The sequence below is a fragment of the Apis laboriosa genome, unplaced genomic scaffold, assembly GCF_014066325.1.
Source record: "Apis laboriosa isolate Shangri-la unplaced genomic scaffold, ASM1406632v1 scaffold68_cov148, whole genome shotgun sequence".
NCBI lineage: Eukaryota > Metazoa > Arthropoda > Insecta > Hymenoptera > Apidae > Apis > Apis laboriosa.
The window spans coordinates 775,012-795,252 of record NW_025224135.1 but is presented as its reverse complement, the minus strand read 5'-3'; the positions used below and the strand labels follow the sequence as shown (position 1 = coordinate 795,252).

Sequence of the window (20,241 nt, the reverse complement as noted above, 5' to 3'; positions counted from 1 at the left end):
GTTAAAAATTATATTTTTTTAAAATTTATTCACAATATTAAAATTGTATTATATTATGCGACTAATGATTACATACAACAAAATTACATGTTAATTACAGACCACAAGTGGTTCTTAAGTATTTATGTACTATCTATTTTGATCAACAAATTTGGCGCGAAAACATCAAAAATATTAATTTATTTTAAATTATCTATCACAGATGGCAGTATCAATATCATTTTAATTCATACATTCTTTTTCTTTTTTTTTTTAGATATTGACTTCTGTATTATTATTGATAATTATTTATACATAATATGATATTTAATGGATTTTTTTGTGATTATTTAAAATAATTATATTTGAAATGTAATAGTCTTATTTATGATTTACACAAAATTCATATTTTTATTATTTTTTTTTCATATTCACTAATTTTAAATATTATATTATGACGTTTATTTTAATAAATCACAAAAAAATACTGTAATAAATAATAAATAAAAAATCTCATTACATTTATTATATAGATAAAATCACTATGTAGGGAATCATTTTGACTTCATTAAATTACTAGATTACATAGTCTCGAGAAAGCATTTAAACATCTTTCAAGTTGTTATAAGTTTTTGGTTGACAATAGTTGGTCGATAGATCAAATTGTTGACGTATTTTTTTGACAGTTTGTGACTACGTCATTATCGAAGAAAGTACTGTATCTGTATGTTTTCTAAATTATATATTGCATATTTTTTTTGAATAATGAAATATAACTGTTATATAAGATATCTTTTCTTTTATTTCTAGGCATGGTTACGATGGGCGAACCCCTTACATTAGCGAATGGTAAATTTTTATAAGAAATAAATATATACATATATATATATATATATATAATTTTACAACAGATAAGATGAATATGATATATGATAATTTATTGTTTAAAATTTATTTTTTATTAAATTTCTTATTTTTATTTGCAGATGTTAAAAGATCTATTGAATTATTAGACAAATTACAAAAAGGTAATTGATTAAATGCATTTTAATTACAAAATATAATAGTAAGAAATAAGAATATTGTATGAAATATTATTGCAAAAATTACCTTGTTTATGTAGGTCTTCATAATGGTCATTCCTTCATAATGTTCTTGGTTTAATTTACTTTCATGTAAATCATGTACGTGATTTTATTTTGTAATAAATTTTCATTTAATGATTATAATTTTAATATTATTAATAATATAATATAACTATAGAATTTAATATTATTATTAACTATATTAACTATAGAATTCTTTTAGGTGGTGAAGTACCTGCAACAAAATTAGCTGCCTTACAAAAAGTATTGCAAAGTGATTTTCTTAGTGCTGTACGTGAAGTATATGAACATGTATATGAAACTGTGGATATTCAGGTATAATATATTATAATATTATTATTATTATTATATTATTACATTAATTATATATAATTACATATAATTTATTTAATTTCTTTATTTTTATCAATAGTAATAAAAAATAGATACATAATTTTTTAAATTGTGCATCTGAGTAATAAAATTATGATAACTTGAGTAAGAAAATAAATATAATATATAATTATAAAATATATTTATAGTAATAATATATAATATTTATAGTAATATTTTAAAAATAATGAAAATATATATATAATAAAAAATGATTAAGATTATCATATTAAGAATAAGAAATTTAATATGAATTTATAATTTTATTAATTAATAATTTTAGGGATCTCAAGATGTTCGTGCATCAGCTACAGCAAAAGCAACAGTTGCTGCTTTTGCAGCAAGTGAAGGCCATGCACATCCGCGAGTAGTAGAATTACCAAAAACTGAGGAAGGTCTTGGTTTTAATGTAATGGGTGGTAAAGAACAGAATTCGCCAATTTATATTTCACGAATTATTCCTGGTGGTGTTGCTGACCGTCATGGTGGTTTAAAACGCGGTGATCAACTTCTTTCAGTTAATGGAGTGGTTAGAATTATTTTTGTTTCTTATTTTTTCTATCAATATGATAGATTTATCAATATAAAAAATGAGTTCATATATAGTAAAAAAAAAATAAATAAATAAAAAAACTTGTATCTTGTATTTGCAATTTATCTTTGTATTTAATGTCATTATATAACATTTTTTAAATAAGAAAAATCTAACATTATTCAATATTTATATATTTATATATTTATATATTTATATTAAATATATGTTTATTTTTCAGTGTGTTGAAGGAGAAAATCATGAAAAAGCAGTAGAATTATTAAAACAGGCTCAGAATTCAGTGAAATTGGTTGTACGATATACTCCACGTGTTTTGGAAGAAATGGAATTACGATTTGATAAACAAAGAGCTGCACGTAGGCGTCAACATATGCAATAAAAGTAAAAAGTTGTTATATTCATTACTTTCTTTCAATAAATTAACCATATATATATATATATTAATATCGTTTTAATTTTATATTCATTTTACATTATAAAATTGTTCATCTAATGACTTTTATGAAAATAAGACTTAAATTAATACTTTAATTATTATTTAATAGATTTAAATTTAATAATACTTTATAATTATTGTAATTATTGCTGCTTTTTATGTTTTGAAAAAATATTGTGTATAAATGTTATATAGTTTTAAAAAATAAATTTTAAAAATAAAATAAAATCTGTTTTTCTTTTATTTATTTACTATTTAATAAATATTACATATGAAATAACACAAATTTATAAAATTAATTTTTTTAATGAATCTCAATTTTTTTATTGAATCTCAATTGTTAAAATTAAAAATGATTAATAATTATTAATATCAATTTGATAATTTTATATATTTTATATATTCTATGCTACATAATATGATAAAAATAGTAAATAATAGTAAAAAATAACGAAAGTACGAGCAATACAATTCCTACTTTTTCTTTTTTCAATATTACGTTTTAGTGCTATAAGTTAGTATTATCTGCAAATAAATTTCTTACATAATTTCTTACATATATTTTATAGATAATTATTAGTATGTATAAAAAAAACAATATATTTTTATAAGAAGAATTTATACATATATAACAAATTATTATTGGTTAGTTAACGAATTCTTATCTGGATAACAATATACTTTATGTTTATGTTAATATAAGAAACAAGATTGTAAGTAAAATTCGATGAACTTTAACCTCTTGTTTTGCATACTCATTGTAAGACATTTATATATAAGTTCAGATCGATTTAAACTCTTTGTTTTTAATTTATTTTGATCAGTATTGAATTTGCTATGATGGGAGAAGAAAAATTATCTTTCGTCGATCGAGTTGTTATAGTAACCGGAGCTGGAGCAGGTAATTTTTATTTTCTAATCTACCATATATAATTAATTTTCTTTATATTTTAATTTTTTTCTAGGTTTGGGTCGTACATATGCCTTACTTTTTGCTTCAAGAGGTGCTAGTGTTGTCGTAAATGATTTAGGTGGAAGTAGAGATGGTGATGGAAGTAGTACTAAAATTGCAGACTCAGTTGTCAATGAAATTCGAAAAAATGGTAAGACAATATTTGGAATTGATTTATATATTCATAACTATATGCAATTCAATGCATTATATATATTCAATATATATAATATATAAAATTATAATATTTTCAATACAATCTATGAATATATTCTTAAATACATATCGTATAAAATTCTGAAATTATATAAAAGATTTATTTTAGTATATTTTAATATATATTAATAATTATTTTATAATTAAAAAAAAATATTGTATTATAAATTAATTTTATAGGTGGCAGAGCAGTGGCTAATTATGATTCTGTTCTTGATGGTGAAAAAATTGTTAAAACAGCTATTGATGCATTTGGACGAATAGATATACTTGTTAATAATGCTGGAATTTTAAGAGATAAATCTTTTGCCAAAATGTTAGAAAGTGATTGGGGTATGTTATATTGTTATATTGTCAATTAAATTATTATTTTTTTAGATTAAAATAAAAAGTTATATTTAATTTCAGATTTGATACAAAATGTTCATTTAAAAGGAGCTTTTAAAACAACTCAAGCTGCTTGGCCCTATTTTGTTAAACAAAAATATGGTAGAATAATTATGACAGCAAGTAATAGTGGCTTATATGGAAATTTTGGTCAAGCTAACTATGGTGCAGCAAAAATGGGTCTTATTGGTTTGACTAATACATTAGCTATTGAAGGCAAACAAAAAAACATACATACAAATGTGATAGTACCAACAGCAGCATCTCGTTTAACAGAAGATATTTTACCACCAGGTATGTAATATGTAGTATGTAAACTTATATATGTAGGATAAAAATTTATTGTATTTAAATACACTAATTTTGTCAATTTTATCTATTTTCTAGATTTCTTTAAAGAATTAAAACCTGAATTAATAGCTCCTGTAGTAGTTTGGCTGTGTCATGAAAAATGTATGGAAAATGGTTCTATTATTGAATCTGCATTGGGTTGGGCAGGCAAATGTAAGTACAAATGATTTCTATATATATATATATATAGAATATAATAAAGATTTAGTAAAATAATTTTATTGTGATCTAAAGTACAAAATTATAAAAAATTATTAAAAAGAAATCATTATTAAAAACCTAAAAATGGAATTCCTGGATAATTATTACTAAAAGATATAAAATATTTTAAATATTATAAATATATGTAAAAACTTATATATAATTTATTAATGGAAAATATAAATGAAAAAAAATATAATTTTGAAAGAATTTTTTAATAATATTAAATATTTCTAGGTCATGTAATTCGTTCATCGGGATCCATATTAAGACAAGATTTATCAAGCGAAATCACTCCTGAAGATGTTGAAAACAAATGGCAAGTTATTACTGATATGTCAAATGCTAAACATTTTAATTCTATTGAGGTACATACAATTTTTTATTATATATAAAATTATATATAATTTTTTATTATTTTATTTTATTATCTTATTTATAAATAATTTATTGCTTGATAAAATATTAAATTCCTTATATTTTGTAGGAAGTAACAGGAGAATTCATGACTGCAATTGAAACAACGAAATCCGAGAATTCTCAAACTTCTGAATTACAAGTAATTAAGATAATGATTTTAATTAATTACTTAAAATTAAATAATATTACGTTTTATTATAAATTTTTTTTTTCTTAGAACAGTGACGTCCTTAGACATACTTACAATTACCGGGATACTATATTATATGCATTAGGAGGTACAATTATTATTAAATTTTAATTATAATTACATTAATAGTTGATTAAAAATTATATTATATTTTATTAACTAAAGAAATAGAATGAATTTAAAATATGAATTTAAAAATATAAATTTAAAATACAAATACAAAATATAATTTTTGCTTCAGTTGGCGCCTCTGTTCAAACACCAACTGATTTTCGTTATTTATATGAAAATGACAGCAATTTTGCTGTATTGCCTACATTTTACGTTATATATGCTCCAATGGTTGCTTCGGAATTTTCTATGTATGAAAAGTTTTTACCACATATTGAATTGGATCCAACAAAGGTAATTTATTTTATATAATGTCTCTAAATAATATTTAATGAATTTATTATATATTTAGATTTTACATGGAGAACAATATATTGAAATTTATAAACAATTACCTACGGAAGCTACGGTGGAAACACGTTATAAAATTGTAGATATAGTAGATAAGGGAAAAGGTGCCTTAGTTGTAATACAACGTACGTGAATATCATTTTTATAAATAATATTATCTTATGTAAAATAAAACTAAAATATTTCTTTTTTTGCAGATGATACATTTGATACTAGTAATAAAGATAAATTATCTACAGGCCAAATGATAATATTTATACTAGGAGCTGGTAATTTTGAAGGAAAACGAACATCTTCATATATTATACCAACTATTGAATCTCCAAATAGAGAACCAGATATATCGGTTACTCAACAAACAAATCAAGATCAAGTATGATGTCATATATTCAATTTGTTTGAATTTGTTAATCTGAAATTATATTTTTGAATAATTCTAAATAGTTTCTGAGAAAAAAACTTAAATAATAATTTTTTGTAATCATTTTTAATTTTCTAATTGAATCTTATTTTTGAATTTTTAGGCTGCTTTGTACAGATTAAGTGGTGATCAAAATCCTTTGCATATTGATTCAAATATGTCAATGATAGCTGGCTTTAAACAACCAATTCTACATGGATTATGTACGCTTGGATTTTCCGTTCGCCATGTTCTTCAAACTTATACTGGTGGTGATCCAAGTCTCTTTAAAGCTGTAAAGGTTAGTTTATAGATATTTATATAATTAATATCATTTTTATATATTTATTATAAGATTTTATAATATTATTATATTTATAATATATGTAAAATACACAATACATATAGTTTAATTATCTTTTTTATTTTATAACATTTATACAATAAAAAGATTAAAATTATATGTATGTAAATGAATAGAGATTTTTTATATAAATTAATTTACTTAATGAATATCACAGACACGTTTTGCAAAACCAGTAATCCCAGGTCAAACATTACGAACGGACATGTGGCAAGAAGGTAATAGAATACATTTTCAAACACATACTGTGGAAGAAAATATATTAGTTTTATCAGGTAATAATTAATTAATTATAAAATTAGAAATTATTTAAGCTTTATATACTAATTATTATATATTAATTTTAATTATATTTTAAAAATAAATATAAAAATAAATAAATAAAAAATAAATTTCTATATTTTTAAAAGAATTATTAAAATATAAAAATGCATGATATTTCATACAATTTTTTTACATATAATTGATTAATATAATTATTTCAATATTTTTTTGATTTTTTTCAATGTAATTATTAAAAATTATGTTTTGAATTTTGTGCATTGCAGGTGGTTATGTTGATTTAACAAGTACAATATCCATACAATCAAAAGAAAATCTTTCATCTGACATTAGTAACACATCTCTTGAAAGTGATGCAGTATTTTTTAAAATTGCTGAATATGTAAAAGCAAATTCAGATGAAGTTAAAAAAATCAATGGAATATTTCTTTATCATATTTTGGTAAAAGGAAAACTTCAAGCACAATGGAGTAAGTTTACTTTTTCTTTTTTAAATCTATGTTAATCTTTAAACTTTATTCTTAATTTTTTTTTTTATTGTTTTAAAGCTTTGGATTTGAAAAAATCTGAAGTATATAGAGGAGAACCAAAATCAAAGCCTGATGCAATATTGACTCTTGAAGATGCTGACATGATTCAAATGGTAAATTTTTTTTTATATTAATATATTATTTCAAACATGTAAATAATATATTTAATTTATAAATTATTTTATTCATGCAGGCTTTGGGTAAATTGAATCCACAAATGGCATTCGTTCGACAAAAATTAAAGATTACTGGAAATATCATGCTTACTCAAAAACTAAAAACACTTATAGAAGCAAGTAAATCAAAATTGTAATATTAACAAAATTCCTCAATTAAATAATTACGTTATATTTATTAATATATATATATATATATACATATATAATATATTATAAAAAAATGAGAAAATAGCTAACAGAATGGCATAAAGATAAAGGGGAATTTTGTTCTATCTGTGACAATTCCAAACCATTATTAAATTTTCTGCAGTATTTTGATTTTTATCTTCTTAAAAGTGTTAATAGTAAATACTTTGAGTCATATCTAATCAAATTTTAAATACTTTAAGATTTCTGTTTTTGGTATATTCTATGTGATTTAATTTAAAATATGATAGTTTTAATTTCTGATAAAAATTTATGTGAAAAAAGACTAATTAATTAATAATTAAATTATTTTAATCTGGTTATTTTATTTATAAAATATTTATAAAATATCAATCAGATCTGCATTCCTTTTACTAGCCATTTTCTTATTTTTGTATTATAGTTATTATATCATATTTTTATATTAATTTTTACTTTAATGATTATATGGCTAGGGTAAAATAAGACATAAAATATTCATATATTTGTTTTATATTATGAAGTAAAGAAAGTTATATTTGTATATCCACTTTTTCTCAAATTTAAATAAATATATTTTATATTATTGCAAATCTTGATATTTTTTTCATCATTCATTCAACAATCTAATGAAATACAACTTTAATCTAATTTTTTAATTAATAATAAATTTTATATAAAAAATATTTCATTTGTATTATTTGTATTACTAATTAAATTTTTTATTGTTTAATATTAAATTAATTATAAAAACATTCAATTTATTCATCGAGATAATTATTTTTTTTTTCCAGTCTTTGTTTTATCAAATTTATGAACTCTGTATCAATATTATTTTTAAAATCTTTTTTTATAATTGGTTTTTGAGAAAAATTTTTTTTCATTTTAGTTTTTGTTTTTATTTTTTGTTTTATATTTTTTAAATTATTAGTTGAGATTTGATTTATTTTTGTCTCTTCATTATTTAATGATAGTAAATGTTTTTTTTGTGAAAATTTGTCATTTTCGAAAAATGTTTTTATAATATTTTGCGAAATACATTCTTCAAAATTTTGTGATGAATCAGATTCACTTGTTTCAGATATTTCATTAGTTTTATTATTTTCATTAGATTGAAATTTCTTTACAATGAATTCTGTACTATAAGCTATTGCAATATTTTCATCAGATGTATCTAAACATATGGTATCTTTATTAGCAATTCTTCCTCCATGTAAAAATGCAGAAACATTTTTTCGTCTCCACATTTTTGATGTTTTTGGAATAAACTGTTTGCATTTTCCTTCAAATAAAAATTCTTGTATATTAATATCTTTGATTTCTCCTTTTAAGAACTGTAAATATTTTTTTAATGCAGTAAAAAAATGTAATTTATCTGTCATTCTTGGAAAGTTTGCACAACGAGCACTACTAGATGGAGTGACCCAAATTGCAGTTTCATTAATGCGTTCTAGTTGTAATCCAAAATTAAAATTACTTATTTTATTAGCAAATACTTCATAAATACATTTGCCATTAAAAACAGCAATCTTTGGCTTGTAAAGTTTTAATTTCTCTTCTATGATTTTAGAACCCTCTTTGATTTCTGTACGTTTTAAATCAGCGGAAGATTTTGTAGCTCTAGTCACTATATTTGTTAGACCGATTCCATATTGAAGAAGTTTATAATCTTCTTCATAAATTAAACATCGAGGTGTTAATCCTGATTCATGTAAAAGTTTATAAAAATGATTACCTGGACCTGCGTAATATCTACCACGATGGGCTGCCATTAAACTCGGATTTATACCAACAAAAACTAAATCCAGATTCATTTCTAGATAATCTGGCAAAGTATATTGTTGTACTTCTTCTTCTGTTAATCCATCAAATCGCTTAATGTTTTTTCTTTGTTTATTAATCTTTTCTATTGGTGTTTTCTTTTTTAATTTACTCAAAGAGAGCGAAGACATGGTTCTATACCATGAAATCATTACCATAAGTTAAAAAAAGAATAATATATCTTTTCACAAATATTACATATGTACATTTTGTTATATTAATGTTTTTAATACTTTTAATAATTCTTTAGATTTCTTTCTTTAGATTGCTTTCTTTAGATTTCTTTTCGTTAATTTAGGTTAAATCATAAATAACGTTCATTCAAAGATAGGAAACGTTATGTTCTGGCATAAATAAAACCACGTGACGAAAATAAACACAATTAAAATCATAATTCAAAAAGATTATTTTTCTATGTAACGAAATACTAATAAAAGATATCAAAGATTGTAAATTAAATGAAAAATAGTAAGCTCAATTCAGTAAGTAGATTCTAAGTTTTTTATTTATTCGAAAAATAACAGTAAATAATAACAATATGGATCAATGAAGTAATTATCATATTAAAGCAAACAAGAGTTTAACGAAATGTATTATATTTCATCTATGTATCAATATTCAAATAATAAATTTAGGATCATATTCAATCAATGGATCGGTTTATCTAAATTTAGCCACTAGTGCATATCCTATATCTGCTTGTATAATCGGATGTAAGGTATGTGCATAATGCGACATATCTGCAGAGGTACAGATAATATGTACTTACGTAGATACACATTATTTGGAAACATCTATTATATATCTAACAAAAATGTTTATTATTTATTATTCTTTGAATTGAATTTTTTTTTAAATTCTACATTTATTGATTCTAATTTTTAATTTATAAAGTAGTAAATTAGAATATTATAAAAATCTATATTGTTTGATTTATCTTATTTAAGAATTTAATTACGTATAATCTTAATAAAACTTAAAAAGTTTACATATTATACAAGAATTATTTTTAATACATAATTTTATTTTTGTGTAGATTGATTTTTTTTAGTTTTAAGATACTCGATCATTTCTTTATCATTATTTTTTTTCATTTTTTCATTCGTGATGAAAGTTGAATGAATTTTATAAAAAGAAAACGAATATAATATTCATATGATGATAGTATAGCACATAATTAGGCAGAGTATTTACAGAGCATATCTGCTAATCTAGCTACCGGAATGTATTCAAATTGTGTTGATCTTTCGGTCTAGCGAGCATAGTCGACATTCAAACACATAGTTTATTATTACGCAGTTATGCGATCTGCTTAATTTTTTTACTATATAATAGAGATAACTTTGGATTTTTGAATCTTAGAACATAAGTTTAATTATAATCATATATATCGTAATTTTATATTATCAAGAGGATGATTTTAATTTAATATGTTAATTTTAATTTACTAATTTTAAGATAATACTAATTTTTAGATAATAGAATTCTGATAGTTAGCAGGTGCTAATATTACAACTTTACAGATTTATTATTAATTGTGTAATTAATAAAGTACAATACAAGTATTTGTAGTTATCATGTATTTATAGTTAAAACCATATAATTCAAAACTATTTCGATTCTTTAAAATTCCTCGTTAAATTATCAATCAACTATTAATCACATTGTCAGTAATCAAATATCAAACAAGTATAAAAGTTAGTTTTGGATACTTTTATTTTTTCTCTCGCAATTGCTAATTAGCACGATTGGCATAGCGATTATTAGCTCAGTAATATAGTGAATCGTGACTGTTGTTTCACAGATTCGCGCGCGGAAACTCGAAACTCGATTTGTGAGCTGTTTAATTTTCACCAGTTATTCATTAGCCAGTTACCAACTCGTTATTACGGACCAGTGAATTATTGCACGCATATACTGGCTTGTGGCATACGTGTTCGTCGTGAAACCACGATTTCCGGTTCTCTTCACGCGCCACACCACAAACGAGCAGATTTTGGCATTCGCTCAACGCTATTAAATGTTCGGTAAAGACGTAACGATTATGGGAAAAATCGACGAGTTTTTGAGGTTAGATTGGCGAACCTCGGGAAATCCTATTATGGTAACGAACCGTTGAATCCAGTTACACGTTACGATTATGTGGATTAAAAGGAGAATGGTATAAGTCTTAATAAGACAAAATCTTTAATTTGAGGAAACTATGAATGAAGTTTGATCTTAATGTATTAACAGGATAATAAATGTACAAAATCTTAAGATAACTTATAATATATTCTTATTATGTATAATATTATATTATGTATATATTATCTTATTATGTATAACATATTCTTATATTAATAATAACGAATCAATTTATGATTTTTAATTTTTACAGTTACAATTTTAAGAGTGCTTCGTTATTCTTTTTTTTTTTTCAATTATATAGAGATTATAGCGAATTGTTCGATAAAATTGAGATCTAAAATTTGTATTTTTGAATCTAGATCAATTCTAATACAAACTTTTAATGGAATTCGATTACTATTTAGAAAAGATGATGTTCCAATTTTAATATTTTCAAAATGTTCATTCGGATTGGTTTTGAACTTCAAAATATATATAGCTTCCAAAAATATCTTCTTGTAAATATTTTGACATTTGGAAAAATCGAATGTATATTATAAAAGTAATACGAACTATGTATTTGTAAAAAAAAGAAAAATATGCATGTAAAAATAAAATAAAGTAATATTATCGCGTTTATTTAAATTAAAATTGACAAAGAAACATAGATTCCAATTTTATCCATAAATTTTATCATATAAATTTACTTAATAAAATTTTACGCAGCAAACATCGATTCTACTTTCGTATATGACTAGTATAATTGAACTTAACGAGAACTATTACACTTCGAAAAACATTGGAAAAAATATTACGCTGCAAATATTGATTTTACAAGCTGTATTATCGTTTAAAAATTCTCTGAAAGTAAAGTTACATTAATAGAGTTATTTTTTGATGAAATAACTCTTGTTTAAATAATTTGTATAATTTTTTTTTTGTTTTATGTTATTCTCAACAAACTGTAAAATTATTTATATTGAAAATATATTAAAACAACATACATACATTACAAACAATGTATCAAATATTACAATTATTTCTATAGAAAAAATAATAGAAATGCATATGTACGATACATTTGTTAAAAATAAATTAAATATCACATTTCTATGAATAATTAAATTTATGTATAAATATCGTAATTACGATATCTATTATCTCGATTAATCTCGAATAATATACGAAATAAAGTCAAAAATAAAATGAACATTAAACTAACAAAAAATTAAAATATATTTATTTAAATAATTTATATTTTATGGATTTGCTCTTTGCAAAAGTATTTCAGATTGGAATTAACATATTATGTTAATTTGCATCATTATTGTTCCATTTTATTAGATTTAATATAACTCCAAAGTGAAATAACTATAAGAAAGATCAGCCAAATTAAGATCAGTACATATCCATCATCACTGAGGTAAATTTACTTTAACTATGTAGAAACCACACTTTTTATCTTTTAGTTTTATCTTTTTTATCTTCTTCAAGTTTCTTAACATATTTTTAACTATACGAATGAAATAATGATTATCTCTTAAATATTTCTTAATTTATAGATTTATAGATCAATTTCAATCAATATAAACGAACACTAATACGGCAAAAAAATTTTATTTAAAAAATATTAAGATTACTAATTTTCTTCATTTCTCAAATTAAGATATACGAATATTCCATGAATACCTTTTCTCCTTATCTCGATAATCTAAAAGGAAAATTCGCAGAGAGCATTGACGATGCGACGAAACGCGACCAATGACGATAATTCTTGGATCATAATTCCATTCGAGCCGGGGAAAGATCCGGAGCAAGGAACACCGCAATTGCTGAATTGCGGAAGTGGGGGACCGATGTTCAGGGAACGAAAAGGGAATTTCCTGTTGTTCCTATGTCACTCTTAGGAACGAAGGAAATTTAATTAGTTGAGAAGCTAAAGCTACCAATGCCATGTGCATTCGAACGTATCGTTCGGAACGACGATATCGGAAGTGTGGAACGAAAGAGGAGATGAAGATGTAATGATAGACGACATTTCTAAGAGAAAAATAAAGAGAGAAAAAATGACAATACAAAAAAATTGCACATTCACAAAGAAGAGAAAAAAATATAAATGATAATCTCCCGATTATTTTATGCATAATTTACAAAAATATTTAAATCTATTAAAAATAGTTAAATCGATTTATTTTAATAGAATTACTTCGTTATATTTTTCACTAAAAATTATCAAAATGAAAGAATGCATCAAAGATCAAGCGAAAAATTGAATTTTCAATTGGCTTTATAATTTCTACGAATAATTTCCATTTAAACAAAGAATTTTTCTTTACATTTCAGTCGTAATTGTTCGAATACAATTGTCTTCTTTCCGTTTACTACGAAAATAATTGGAGCTCGTGTCTGTCGCATAGTGAGAAGTTGTGTAAATCATATTGGACACCATTTTGAGGGTAATGAGTTGAGAAACGAAGCTGAATTAAAAGGTGAATTAAAATTTCTTTTTTTTTTTACCTTATTTTTTTTTACTATTCTTTATTTTTACTAGATATAATTTTAAATTTGCATAACTCGAAATTTTCTCAAAATTCTCAAAACTCTTAAATTCTTTATTTGTTTATTTCTTGTTTCCTTTCTTTTCTAAGGGATAAATATTTTATCGAGAAAATAATCTTAAAAACAATCTTATTGTTTTTCTAGATATAGATTTAGATCTAGATCGATCTAGATCTCTCATTTTCTTCTGCTTCTTCTTCTCCTTTTTCTTTTTTCTTTTCTTTCTTTTTTTTTTTCTTTTTTTTCATTTGCAGGTAAAAAGACGAACGTTTCTTTGAACGAAGGGCCAACAAGCATTCTTCGAGATACAATAATGCATTCGCGGATACACAGTGAGCACGATGTGTAATTAGTCACTCGTCAGAGACTGCTTGAACAATGGAGTCAACGTATCCTCGCCATTTCCTTGCATTATCTCTGTTGTACAACGCTATCTGAGCCAACTGCGCTTGATTAGCACGGATTACGACAAACGTAATTGATACACGCGCCGATGCAGTGATCAGATTACATTTCAAACGTATCTTCTCTCCAAGTGTCTACGTCTAGTTCGTAGTAAACTGTTAGTAACATTATTACAAAGCGTCGAAACGAGCACACATTGAATTAATATAATATTCGAGAAAATTTTAGATTTTAAGATGCGCATAATACGCGAGAAATTGTTTATTAAATAAATTTTATAATCCTTTAACATTTTTATAATGGGAAAAAAAATTCTTCAGAATAATTTAAATCAGGAATATCGTTAATTCTTTTTAATTAAAATCATTATCAATTTTTCACATTATTAGAAATCACATTGTCTACTCCATTTGATAATTGCAAACTTTAAAAAAATTGAATTTTTTTTCGTCACATTTGTTGTCACTTATACTTTGCATCAATTTACAGAAAAGATACGGAAAAAGCGTATTAGTATCTCTTATCTTACCACGGCAGAAGGTTGACAGAGCTAGAAATATAGGTCAGAAAGATCTTTCTTGCTGATGGCGTGTTTCTTCACTGTACGTATTATGTATACATGTATAACAGTAGCCAGTAGTGATACAACCATACGTATGAGCTTCCACGTACCAGAGCTTTATAAAATATATTTCGTAATAACGTATATAACTTACGAAAAAAGATGATTTTGCATGAATAGATAAAATTTACAATTCACATATATAAATAAAACGATAAATATATTTAATTGTTTTGTTAAATTTTACGTTCAAAAGTATAAATTTTTCGAATTTAATATATTCGTACAAAAATTTAAAATTAATACACACTGGAATATTATATATTTTATTTTTATTATTGTCAGTTTGATATTTTTTTTTTCAAATTTTGTTATCTCTGTAAAAACTTGTTGTACTCAATTTGCATCTCTTTTCTAAAAAATACACTGAATATACTAAAAAAATTTTTTTTTAATTTAAATAAAAATTGAAATTGCAACAATGTTGGATAATTTTATATTTATATTCAAATTTAAAAAAAAAATAATTATAATGAAAATTTATACTTACTAAATTCTCTTTCTTCCATTCTACGATTTCGGTTACACCTTATACACGTGCTAAAGCCATCTGGATTTGTCCGAGGATTTATATAATTCGTAGTCCGTGATATTCCAAGTCCTGACCACTAATGCTGATCCTCCTGTATTTATCGCGCTCCTTAAAGATATTCGAACAGGGAGTCTAAAAGTCTAAAAGTTTAAACGCTGAGGACTCGATATAATTATTATTTCAGAGTGTTTTATCATTTGAATTCATACAAATTTAAAATTATTTTTGAAGCATTAAATATTTTCATATTTAAATATTTCTAGAATCATTTTATATCTTGTATCGAAAAAGATATTGGACAAAATTATAATTTAAGATTAAACGAGATTATAGGATGAAAGATATTTTTTCTGATTCGATGGAGAGTATTAGATTGATTGATCTTAGGGTACAGTTTATCAAGATTGCCTTTCTTGCTCTATATTTTCGTGGATGAAGATAAAACATGTATATTTCCATCTCCATTTATATATATATATATATACGGTTCAAAAATGTTTGTATAAAAGAAATATGAAACAGAATTTCAACGAAACAAAATTTTATATCATAGAAATTTTAGTGAATAAATTTCAATTTATGCCTAGAAAGATTTTTATAAAAAAATAAATTTTATTTTACATTGGAGAGATTTTGTTCCATGAATTTAATTTTAAAGATTTTACTAATAAAATAAATTTTACTTTATGCTGAAAATTTTTGTTTAATTAAATATGCTTTTACAAAAGATTACAAGATTTACAATATTTTAAAGATTTTTTAAAATATTATTTATGTATTCGTATTTATTGAATCAAATTTTACTTTTCTAATAAAATTCAAATATTTAATATATTAAATTGAATCCTATCGATCTGACCCTACTTGAATTATAATATTTGTTATTATTTGCGGTATCAAATAAGGGGAACTTGAAATCCATTTTCGTGGATATGAAGATTTTACTTTATATATATATATGTATATATTCGATGTTTTCATTTATTTTTGAATATCCATATGAATACTTTTCATTCAATTTTTTTTTATAAAAATTTTTTGAAATTTACAAAAAGATATTACTTTTTGATCTCTCTATTATAAAGTTTTTATCTGGATCGTTTATTAAGAAGTTATTAATGTATAATAATATAAAAAATATCTAAATCCAAACTTAAATCCAATAAACTATGAAATCAAAAATTAAATCATCTTTGTTTGATATCAAATAATTTATATTAATTAAAAAATTAAATAAAAACTTAGTTAATTGATTTAATGGTTTTGGGTTTGAACTAATTTTTTTAATTTGGTGGTCAAGAAGTGGTCGGCTCTCAATTATCTGTAAGAATAATTGAGAGAGAATAATTGAAACTTATTTAACTTAACCTAATCTAATTTAAATTATTTCAAACAAAATTTTTTGTTAATAATTTTTGAATGAACAACTACTAACATGGCAAGTAAAATCTTCACAACATTATTCAACATGATGAACTTCATAATATATTAAAAATTTATCAATCATCAAGAAGGTGGTACTTTTTTATAAATAATTATCCAATCTTCATACATCAATAATAACACAATAAATAAATGACAAATTCAATTATTTTTGACATTTTCAAATCACTTTCGTGTCTAACTATTGATAGAAATAATTTGCTATATTTTATATTAAAGGAAAATCATAGACGCATAAAGCAGCTTGTTTCGCAATGCTTTAATTGTTGAAGATAGGTCGAGTGTCTCGGCGAACAACTTTTGCCGATATTCATATCCACTTTGTGCAATAATTATATAGCGAAAACGTGATTACAGTAAAATCTGCAACACCATCGATGGGGAAAATTTTGCCCGAGTAATGTTCTTGTCAATTCACACCACCCACGACGTGAATGCGCACCTCCATGCCATCTTTTCTTCTCTGTGTATGTATGTGTGTCCACTTGAAAAGCACGACGATAGAGAGATTGCATGACACATGTTGTAAACGTTCGTGGAGCTTGAACTTATAGACACATCGACAGAGTGACGCTTGACATGTAATTTCCTAGAAACTCTCACGTACTTGACTATATCAATAGAGAACACCTCGCACGTGTCTGCAGAGTATGTTTGAGCACTTTTGAAAAAGCTATTAGAAAAAAAAGTAAGAACTCTAAATATGGTGCAAAATCTGTAATAAAAGAAAATTCTTTTAAATAGAAATAAGATGATAAAAATGAAATTTTTCTAAATGCCTCACTAAATATTTTTTAAAAAGCAAACAAGTAGTATAATGTGATAAAAAATTATACAAGTTTACTAATTTAATTTTTGAAGAATAATCACTTGCATAATTTAACGTGACAATGAATGGTCGTTATCTTAAGAAATAATTATCCAAGAGAGATTATCAACCGACTTGTATCGATCTTTAAAATTATTAATTATTGTAAACTGCTTCTTTAACAATTATCGATTTAATAAATTACATATTACTAATTATTTGCAATTTAATTAAAATTATATATAATAATTTTGTAATGGACACGGGACAAGTGCGCTGCGGTGACTTGTTAATTAAACAATATACGCACTCTTGATGTAGCTCTTGTTCACAGCTTCTTGCCTCTTATGCCCATCTCGGTAACCAGTTTAACAAGCTGTAGCTTAGTCGAGCTTCCTGAATTTACATCTTCGCATGAGTCTGCTTCCGTCCTATTCCTGGTTTAATTAATGGTGATAGAAATAGAGCAAACCAGTGTTTTCCAGTGTTTTTGAATTAAAATTTTTCTTTGCAATAATCCTCTTTCTTTCTGTAAGATAAAAAAAATTAAAGAAATTTATATACTTTTATTTCTTTTGATAAAATTTTTGAATTTAATATCTTTCGAAAATAATTTTACAAGTTTCACATTAATTTCAAAAGTTAATATATTCGAGACAGATGTACATCATCTCTTATTCTATAACGCATATAGTTGTGGTCATGAATTTTACCAAAATGAAAAAAGATTAAAAAAAATTTTTCATACATACAGCTTTTTTTGGAAATATTATGTTCAGTACAAATGTTTTCAATATGTATGGTTTCAAAGAATTAAATTTGTTATAAACCAAGGCCACAAAAGCAAATGGATACATATCAAAGAAATATGATCATAGGAGTATTAGATGCGCGGACGAAATCAAAGATGCGAAATCAAAGAGCTTCTTGGATCGTGTCAAGTATGAACGAATATGATGCAACATCAGTGGACTTTTGAAAGATTAAGATTTTGTGAATGCATATAAAATCAAACAATCATCGTAGAAAGATAATCTCGTTAAAATGTTGTTAAGAAATTTGAATACCTAACAACAGATGAACTTGACCTAGTGAAGAAGTTACAGAATTTATAGACGAACTTGTAAAAATCAAAAGTTATAACAAATATTTTTGATTGAATGACGTAAACATACGATGATCGAAGAATTGCAAGAAATTTTGTTAGATTTTGTAATTTTTAATTTTTTATCAGAAAAATATTATTTTGTCTGTATTTATATATTCGTATTGTATATTTATACTAAGCTTTTAGAGAATACATTACTGGAAAGTCTTAATATCTTTCTCATAGAATCAATGGTAATTTACAGAATATAATAGGAATACTTACGTGTAATTGGTAAACATTTATAAGCATTCTACTATAATTTATATTTATAAAGAAATACAATGATAATTGTATTTATTAAACAATTATTTGTTGTTTAATATTGTCTTGCGCTGAAAATTTATATCTTATTTACTAATTTTCATATACAACTATATAAATACAATCCACATTAAATACGAATAGTAATGTTGAATCAGATGTTGATTCTAATAAATTTCAAATAATCACATAATTAGATTTAATTGAGATAACTATAAGAAATTGCTATTATATCTACAAATAAACTCAGATTACAAATAAACTTTAACAAATTAAAAAAAAACAATTAAAAAAATAATAGAATTTGTCAAACATTAACATATTGTTAAATCAGTTTTACTCACGAATTATTCATGTAGGAATTTTGTGTTGGAAGAAACTTTTAAACGATTAGTCCAAAGGGATTTCAGTTTCCGTACTATTCGATATTACTCTCTTTGGCACCGTCTTCTGAATGATTAATGACTTGGCAGAAACTGCTGCTATAGTTTATTGGAAGCAGTCCATTGATGATGTATACCGCGATGTTATACGAGCACGGTAGGCCTTGTTTGTTTCATGGGTTAATAGAACGACCAATAAGATAACGGCTGCCAATGACACGTTATACACGTTCATGTAGCGGAACGATGCACACGAGAATCATGTGTAAAATATTTACAGTTATAGGATTTGCTATGATCATGTCACTGCAACCAATTCTGTGACATATATCATACATGCAGCTGCAAAGTTACATTGTGCATGCACCTTGTCATAATCGAAATATATATTTATGAAATTCGTTTATAATCTTTCTACATAAAATGACAGATAACATAAATGATACATATTATGTACATTTACGTGTTCAAAATGATAGACTTAAAAGAGATTTATTAAATTTAATTTAACAAAAACTTATAAATTTATTTCATCTCAAAAAAAATTTGAGAACAATTTAATTTATGAGGTTATAATCGCATTTTACCTTGACTACATCAACT

The 20,241-nt window shown here is 23.9% G+C and overlaps 3 protein-coding genes and 1 long non-coding RNA gene across 7 annotated transcripts; 2 read left to right on the top strand and 2 right to left on the bottom strand.

Annotated features, from left to right (window-relative positions):
- The first annotated feature begins 600 nt into the window (after positions 1–600).
- Positions 601–2,448, top strand: LOC122718808 (protein lin-7 homolog C). 2 transcript variants are annotated; one of them, XM_043944152.1, is made up of 6 exons: positions 601–703; positions 790–828; positions 966–1,007; positions 1,288–1,400; positions 1,741–1,986; positions 2,231–2,448. In XM_043944152.1, the coding sequence occupies exons 2-6, from the start codon at positions 792–794 to the stop codon at positions 2,387–2,389; spliced, it is 597 nt and encodes a 198-aa protein (XP_043800087.1). In that variant the 5' UTR covers positions 601–703; positions 790–791; the 3' UTR covers positions 2,390–2,448. The 2 variants fall into 2 exon arrangements, with proteins under 2 accessions (XP_043800087.1, XP_043800088.1); XM_043944153.1 differs by having other exon boundaries at positions 675–692.
- A 485-nt stretch (positions 2,449–2,933) lies between these two features.
- On the top strand, positions 2,934–7,988 carry LOC122718722 (peroxisomal multifunctional enzyme type 2). Of its 3 annotated transcripts, none has more exons than XM_043944009.1 (17): positions 2,934–2,960; positions 3,271–3,347; positions 3,412–3,549; positions 3,795–3,947; positions 4,023–4,295; positions 4,389–4,505; positions 4,791–4,921; positions 5,041–5,112; positions 5,191–5,251; positions 5,405–5,568; positions 5,627–5,750; positions 5,823–5,998; positions 6,150–6,326; positions 6,547–6,664; positions 6,938–7,141; positions 7,220–7,314; positions 7,395–7,988. In XM_043944009.1, the coding sequence occupies exons 2-17, from the start codon at positions 3,284–3,286 to the stop codon at positions 7,512–7,514; spliced, it is 2,187 nt and encodes a 728-aa protein (XP_043799944.1). In that variant the 5' UTR covers positions 2,934–2,960; positions 3,271–3,283; the 3' UTR covers positions 7,515–7,988. The 3 variants fall into 3 exon arrangements, with proteins under 3 accessions (XP_043799944.1, XP_043799943.1, XP_043799942.1); XM_043944008.1 differs by lacking the exon at positions 2,934–2,960 and adding an exon at positions 3,022–3,159; XM_043944007.1 differs by lacking the exon at positions 2,934–2,960 and having other exon boundaries at positions 3,182–3,347.
- Positions 7,989–8,306: 318 nt separating this feature from the next.
- On the bottom strand, positions 8,307–9,643 carry LOC122718843 (G/T mismatch-specific thymine DNA glycosylase-like). The gene has a single exon (XM_043944206.1). It carries the CDS (start codon positions 9,522–9,524, stop codon positions 8,307–8,309), a length of 1,218 nt encoding a protein of 405 aa, XP_043800141.1. The 5' UTR covers positions 9,525–9,643.
- Positions 9,644–17,038: 7,395 nt separating this feature from the next.
- Positions 17,039–19,870, bottom strand: LOC122718803. The gene is made up of 3 exons (XR_006347465.1): positions 19,600–19,870; positions 18,155–18,373; positions 17,039–17,751 (listed from the first exon to the last, which is right to left on the bottom strand). It is a non-coding gene; the product is annotated as an uncharacterized LOC122718803 (long non-coding RNA).
- Positions 19,871–20,241: the final 371 nt, after the last annotated feature.